The 7,688-nt window shown below is 50.1% G+C and overlaps 1 protein-coding gene across 1 annotated transcript; it reads left to right on the forward strand.

Annotated features, from left to right (window-relative positions):
* Nucleotides 1-5,915: 5,915 nt before the first annotated feature.
* On the forward strand, nt 5,916-6,479 carry LOC120836695 (TNF receptor-associated factor 6-A-like). Its single transcript, XM_040205704.1, has one exon. It carries the CDS (start codon nt 5,916-5,918, stop codon nt 6,477-6,479), a length of 564 nt encoding a protein of 187 aa, XP_040061638.1.
* The last annotated feature ends 1,209 nt before the right edge of the window (nt 6,480-7,688 follow it).

Below are 7,688 nucleotides of genomic sequence, written 5' to 3' on the forward strand. Positions count from 1 at the left end.
GCACCAAATTGAAAAATAATCTTGATATTCCTGATCCTGGAGGTAGAATGAAGGCCATTGAAATGTTTTTTCTCAAATAGAGAACCGCTTCAGTTTCCCTTTAAAGGAGCGCCGACTTAACGCGCCCGCTGTCGTCTCCTATGCGACTCGTGTTCGCGCTGGCGTCCGCTCGTGAGTCGTCTGCTATGTGACTCCTGTGTGCGCTGGCGGCCGCTCGTGCTGTCGTCTGCTATGCGAATCCTGTGCGCTTTGGCGGCCGCTCACGCTGTCGTCTCCTATGCGACTCGTGTTCGCGCTGGCGTCCGCTCGTGCTGTCGTCTGCTATGCGACTCCTGTGTGCGCTGGCGGCCGATCGTGCAGTCGTCTGCTATGCGACTCCTGTGTGCGCTGGCGGCCGCTCACGCTGTCGTCTGCTATGGGACTCGTGGTTGCGCTGGCGTCCGCTTGTGTTGTCGTCTGCCGCACAACATTGCCTGCTCCGGCGGACAAACTCGCTTTCTACGCGAGTTGTGTTTGCCCTGGACAGCTTTAATAATGTTGATTTGCACGAAAGTTCAGTGGAACAGAATGCTTTTATTCTTTGAACACGCGACTCTAACACATGAAAACATTTGTTATGAAGTCGTCCAAGGGCTCGACAGGCTTATTAGTAGCGTGCTCATACTGTGTCCTTTTTGAACACAACCAAAACTGGTTTCCAAAAAAAAGAGAATTATCGAAGATTCACACTGTCCTTTCTGCATAGAACCAACAATGGCTATTACGAAAATGTCGGTAGGAGGTTGCATTGTTGCTTCTCTCAAAAATCATATTAAACAAAACCATAAAAAATAAGAACAGAGCAGTAGTACGATGTCACCTCGCCTCGAGCATCGACGAAGGCTCTCATCCCTGAAGGAAGGGAGCTGAACAGAGCGGAAATAAAATTCCGCTTGTTCCGCAGCTTTTCCCATTCTTCCAGGACGAAGCGCCACAATTCGTCAGCTAGCTTGGTGAAGATGACGCCGCGCCATGGCTGCCTTCATGTGCCCCCAGACATTCTCTATAATGTTGAGGTCTGCACCTCTTGGGGGGCCAGGGCAGCTCGGTGACGCAGCGTTCCTCAAGGAGGCGACGAACCACCCCAGAGGTGTGAACGGGCGACAGGTCGTGCTGGTTGGTGAAGTCGCCATCGTGAAAGGGACCGTCCAGGACGTAGGGGAGCATGACGTAGTCGACTACTTCGCAGTAAATCTGCGACGCCAAGCTCCCCTCAATCCTGAAGAGTGGCCCAAGCCCATCCTTGGAGAGCGCCCCCTAGACGTTGACCATGGCCCTACCACTGGCTGCGACATGTTGAATGGACTGAGGGTCATAGCTGCGTAAGAAAAAATATTTAACAGTTTCACTTTTATAAAATTGATTGCGCATTACAGAAGACTGGTTCTAATAAAAAAAGTCAGTGTTTCATACCGATGGCAGTCGGGCCGCCATACTTGCAGCCTCTGGTCCCACATGGTCGTAAATGTTGATTCGTCAGAAAAGACGACAGTCCTCCACTGGTCGAATGTCCACTCTTGGTGGTCTTGTGCAAACCGATACCGTTGAGCCTTGTTTGTGTCGGTGAGCAGAGGCTTCTGGGCTGACATTCGGCTCTTCAACCCCGCCTCAGCAAACCTTCGTCGGATCGTCATTTCGCTGACGTCAAGATCGAGAGCTTCCTTGATGTCTCGTGTCGACTGGAACGGGTCCAGTGAAATTGCCGCGACGATATGGTGGTCTTCTTCGGTTGTTGTGGCGCGTGGTCGACGCGGGTGGGGTGCATCTTTAATCCTTCTCTCGTCGTCCCTATATGCTTGTATTATCCGGTTCACCGTTTTCAGCGGTTTTCCAGCCATGCTGGATATAGCCCTCTGAGAGTAGCCTCGGAGGGACAGCTCAACTATGTTGAGCCGTTCGTCGTCAGGAACTCTAGCCATTTTTCACTCAACTGAATGTTTTCCGGGCTCACCGTAGTTGAACGCCAAGCTTTGCAGCTATTTTGTCTTTATTCCATTTGTCTGTTGTCGCTGTATCTCGACCCAGTGAAAGAAGCCAGCTACTTATCACGTATCAAATGTGGGCATTGCGTTATCACACAGGAAACTCGTGAATCATGTTAAGTCGTTTGTCTCAGTTGTGATGGAAACACACGAGTCGCATAGCAGACGACAGCACGAGCGGCCGCCAGCGCGCGCGTAGCAGACGACAGACGGGGGTTAACAGTCAAAACGAGAACAGCGACAGGATTTCTACACGCTTGCGCAAAACTTCACAACGGCGCCTCAGGTACACAACGCCTCAGGTAGCGGCGACACGCGGAGGCGCGTTCACGCTCATATTGTTTCCGATAGTACAGCCGCGCTTGTCTTTTCGCAGATCCTGTCCCTCCTTTGATTTCCACGACGGTGGCAAAGAAGGGATAACTGCACAGTGTTTGTTTTGATAGGCTCCCCCCGTCTGCTTCACATGAACCAGTCCGTGACGCCAGCTCCAGTTTTATCGCAAGCCACCAGTCAAGCACTCCTCGGAGGGAAGGGGGATGGGGGGGGGAGGGGGGGGGGGGGGCAGCCGCTCGCTCGCATAGTGTTATTAGGGAGTTTTCGTAGATCGTCTTCGCCGTCCCGCAAGGCCCTCCGCAACCCGCTACGATAGCGGGAACTCCACAGTCAAGGCCATTGGCGCGCAGGCGCAGTAGCAACTTCTTCGTTGCGGAACGCTTAGCGGAGGGGTCAGCGCGGTCTACGAAAACTCCCTATTAGCGAGTTTCAGTAGACCGTGTTTCCCGCCCCGCTAAGCCCCTCCGTTACCCGGAACTCTACAGCCAAGGCCATCGGCGCGCAGGCGCAGTGGCGGTTTCTTCGTAGCGGAGGGCTAGCGGAGCGGGAAATACGGTCTACTAAAACTCCCTAATAGGGAGTTGCTGCTAATCACACGTGTGCGCTCGACTGGTGGCATTCGCGGCAACGAACCTAGTCACGCGAGGAACCATAGAATAACCCACTCAGGGGCGTCTTGCCCGCTCTTACCGCTCATTCACACTGGAAGCGGATTCGCGATCGCAAAGCGGTAGCGAACGCGGTTGTTTAAATATTTAGTACAATTGCACGCGCACTCGACCACCAAGTGCGCGTGCAATTGTACTGAATCTTTATAAAACCGCGTTCGTAACCGCTTTGCGAACGCGGATCCGCTTCCAGTGTGAATGGGCGGTAACGGGGGCGCTGAACGCGGGATGTTGCTATCACGCACTTCACAAAAATAATAAAACCCTATAAATAGAAAACAAAAGAACTTGGGGACGCTTAAGCTTCGCCTTCAAAAACGCGTTTCAGCGATATTCAATTCGCATGTTTTTCACTTTACACGAACTTAATGGCACTAGCGGGACTCCAAGATACTTGCACGCAACACCACTGGCCACGAAACTCCTTTGTTGCGGTTCAGTTTCAAGGACAAAAGGAAGCGTTTTCATTCCGTCTCTCCTTCGCCAAACTTGGTGACGGAACTGCGCTGTCGCAGTGACGATATTTGAATGCGGCTCATAGATCGAACCAACCCCTTCATTGAACCCGAGCAGTGCGTGGGAACGCGATTTCGGCTCGTAATAATCGATAGCTCGAGAAGCATTCGGGTAGTGGCCCATGTCCATTCGCTGGAATCACGACAATAGCCGAACCATAACAATGCCTGGACCTCAGCGCGTGTCCTGTTCCTTGCAACCCCCAGCGCGTGGATATGATCGACATTGGCGGCATATATTCGGCTCTAGATTACGTGGCCGCGTGTTCTGGCTGCGAGTTGATAAAGTGAACGCTGCTCATTTTTTACCAATTTTTTTCTGGAACATTTTTTGTGTGGGGTGAAAAACGAACCCGTGTTTCATAGGTCATTAACGTCAGGTATTCGTTCTAAGAGGTATTTGTGCAAAGTGGGAAAATCTTTGCATCTCCCCTTTAAGAGTGGAAAGGGATAGCGTTATCGGACCACGTTCGCAAAGCCTTCTCATTTAAACCCGTGCTCGTTCCCCAGCCGTGCAAGCGTGTGTGTGTGGTCTATACTCCGTTTCACCTTATGTTGTACCGGAGCGAAGGCTGGAAGCGCGAGCTCATAGCGTTAACAGCTGCCCTTAATGCACGAGAGCTTGTGCCGCCGAGATCTGCCCTAGAGCAAGGAGCTCATGCTTGTAGCCTTTTGTGCGGTAGAACACAAGGTAAAACAGAGTATAGTCGGTAGCGTCACGTCTCACCCGACGTCACATGATGTTACGTATGACGTTATGTCACTTGACGCATGACGGCAAACGTGGCTGTGACGTCATGACCTTATCGAACCGCTAAATGTAGTGGAAGATTTTCCACTAAATTTGTCGGGATTATTTTTGGCTCCATTTTGCGGGGAAATTGTCCGCCAAATTTTCCGGGGAAATTTTCCGCTAGATTTGACGTAAACTATTTCGGCTAAATTTGGCGGTCAATTTTTCTGCCAAGTTTAGCGGGTCGATAGGTTCATGACGTCACACGTGCTGAAAGCTTTTATTTATTTTCATTTTTCTTTTTGTCCTACCGACGCCGACACCGAAGCCGGATTTTCTGCGACGCGAGCCCCTAAACGTTATCACGTTAATAAAGCCAGAGGGTTTATCAACAATGCCATTATAAAGAAAAAAAGAAGGGTGCATTGCTGTGCTCTTTAAATTCATCATAACTCTTATCAAGCCGGAGTGGTGTGTACCGGCGGCTCCCTATGAAGCGGGCAGCACAACCCTCCAGCGGGTTGTTCCTTGTTGCACCACGTGATTAGATTGGTTACCGCGAATGCCACCAGTCGAGCCCCCGCCGGAGAAAGTAGTGCCCTCCCGCGTTGCAGAGAGGTGTGATTAGCACTCCACCGTGGACTGCGCTGCAGGATGTTGCAGCCTAATAAGTGAAACTGTCTTGTGTTTTTTTACCGAAGGGTCGCTGTGCAGTTGGTGCCACCATCATTGTGTCTGTCAATGCAGTTAAATGCAAAGGTGCATGCGAGCTGGACAAGAATGACGAAAATAATCCTTGGACAAGGGGGAAAAGGGGGACATAGGACAGACGCAAATCTCCAAACAGAGCTAGGTGACTGCGCGCGACCCAGCCGATTTTTACCAGAACCAGGGGGATTTTTTTGGTCGCGCACCAGTCACCTAGCAGTGCTTGGAGATTTGCGTTTGCCCTTTGCCCCCTTGTTCCCTTTCTCCGGAGGCTAATTTCGACATCAATATGTCGGCGTTTATACTCTCGACATTGTTCGGCATAATATATTATCCTTTAATTGTTTCACTACAATTAAACTTTCGCTAGCTTCATTCTACACGAGTGAAGCATGCTTGGTCTATACTCTGTTTCACCTTATGATGTACCGCAGGAAAGGCTACAAGCACGAGCTTCTTGCTCAGGGCACATCTCGGCGGCAGAAGCTCTCGTGCAGTAAGGGCAGCTGCCAATGCTATGAGCTCGCGGTTCTAACCTCCGCTGCGGTACAACATAAGGTGAAATGGAGTATAGCTGGTTGATTTGGTCCAAAAAGGCGAAGATAGCGCACGAAATACACCACAGAAAAAAAAAAAACGTACATACATGGCGCGTGGGCTCTTTGTGCGTTCTTCCAACTCTGTTTTATTTAGTCCGCTATTCTCGCCGTTTCAGAGTATTCCATACTGACGCACCTCCATCGACATGAAATCAAGGATGAAAGCTGTAAACGTAACTGCTGGAAATAAGAATATTAATATTACTTCATTGGCAATAGTAATTACATAAGATACGGCTATCCAACCAGCACTGTAGATAGGTTACAAACACTACTGTCTAATACAATGCAAAATCTTCTCCCATCCTCCCGTCCAGTATATAGACTGTCGGAAGATGGCGAAGAAACTGCCAAACACGTTGGAAACAAGAATGCTGAGCGGCTTCTCGAACATATTGGACTGGAGGCCACTAGAGTTTCTGCACCCGATCCACGGCGACCTCATCTGTGACGTGTGCGGCCTGGTGTCAAAGTCGCCGGTGAAACTAGGGTGCGAGCACGTCTACTGTTCATTCTGCTGCAATCGCGGGATGGACCAGAAGCCGCCGAGATGTCCCCTGGACACCCAGAAACTAGTAGCAGGCAAACCTGCGCTCTCCATCCCATGGGCGCACCAGACGGTGACCAACAACAGGATTCGCTGCCCCAACGCTCCTCATGGTTGTCAATATGTAGCAGCGCCGCCAACCGCGTCCAAGAAAGCTGGAACGGCCCTCAAGTTCCTGGAGGAACATTACTGTGAATGCCTTCATCATCGGGTCACGTGCGGGACCTGTTCAGGTCCTGTTGTCCTGGCGGAAATCATGGATCACCTGAGAGGAGATTGCGGATCCACGGACACAATACCGAAAACCGTCGTGACATCGGCTCCCCCGTCCCATCTGCAAGACGTCGAATAAAAAGAACAAGGCACAAAAATTGACTCTGTGCGACGCCCCCTTGATGACAAAACGTGCTGAATTCATCTTCTCCGGAAATTGTGGGCTCGACGTGTTTACGCCGAAAACGCGAAGTGCACGTCGCGATCGCTAGCACGACCCTCTCCCTTGAATGGATTTTTTATAAAAAAATATTTGCCCTTTCTTTAAATATGTAATTGAATTTTAAACAAGGTTTGAAGCCTGTGCATGACTTTTAAGGATGTATATTTCTGGCGAGTATGTACCTCCTAGTTTGTTCCTTCTTTTTTTACCACAAAGGCCTTCCTTCCGGCTCTTGGTACCGACATAAAAACAAACATTCAGCTGAACTGAATTGTTACTCGTGGATCCATGGAACGCGAACATCTGCTTTTGACGAGAACATCTTGAACCCTATTTAAAAGTTCGGGTTTCGGCGTCGCCTAAAGAAGACCAAGTCATTCGTGCCCATATTGGACACGAGTGGTTCGTCTGCGTTCGGCTGTTCCTCGTGACCAATCAGCGAGAAGACGAATACCAAGAAAGCCATGACGTTGCAGTGGTGTCCGATCTTTGCCCCTTGTTGGCCTTCTTTAGGTGACACCGAAAAATCAGCCGGCCTTGTCCTCTCAGCAGCGTCGCCCTGCGTCATCGTTACCCTTGGCACGGAGCGCTCTGTATGTTTAGTTTACGTTCGCAAATAGCACTGACTAAGATGAGCTTGGTGATTGCGCTTCGCACTCTTAGAAAAAAGATTCTGTATAGTCCTCCCTAAAGAAAAAACGTTCTTGACATATATGTTCCTTCCGAAAGGAAGAAACTTTTGTCCCTAAAGCAACGGAGCAAAAGTTCCTCCGTCGCCTGCATCGCATTATGGCGGCCACGAATCGACCAAATCGAGCTCGATAAGGCTTAACGAGAACCTTAAGTCTATTGTACGGAGCGAGAGGAGCAGCAAATGAAAACGTAACATGAGCTTTCCGCGAACTGTATTTATTTTCGAAGCCGGCTTCCCCCTGCAGGTAAAGAAACTTACGTTTCGAAAGCATGCAGACACACAGACTTCTAATCGTCAACACTACGATGTTAAAGGGAGACAACCGGCACCCAGTTCGTGCACTTTATGTCTTACCTTTGCTATTCCTCGAACCACAATTCCTTCGTCAACCGTTGCGTGAACCGCACATGACGGAGGAGTGGTAAACCATT

The sequence above is a fragment of the Ixodes scapularis genome, unplaced genomic scaffold (assembly GCF_016920785.2).
Source record: "Ixodes scapularis isolate PalLabHiFi unplaced genomic scaffold, ASM1692078v2 PGA_scaffold6__148_contigs__length_123643588, whole genome shotgun sequence".
Classification (NCBI taxonomy): Eukaryota; Metazoa; Arthropoda; class Arachnida; order Ixodida; family Ixodidae; genus Ixodes; species Ixodes scapularis.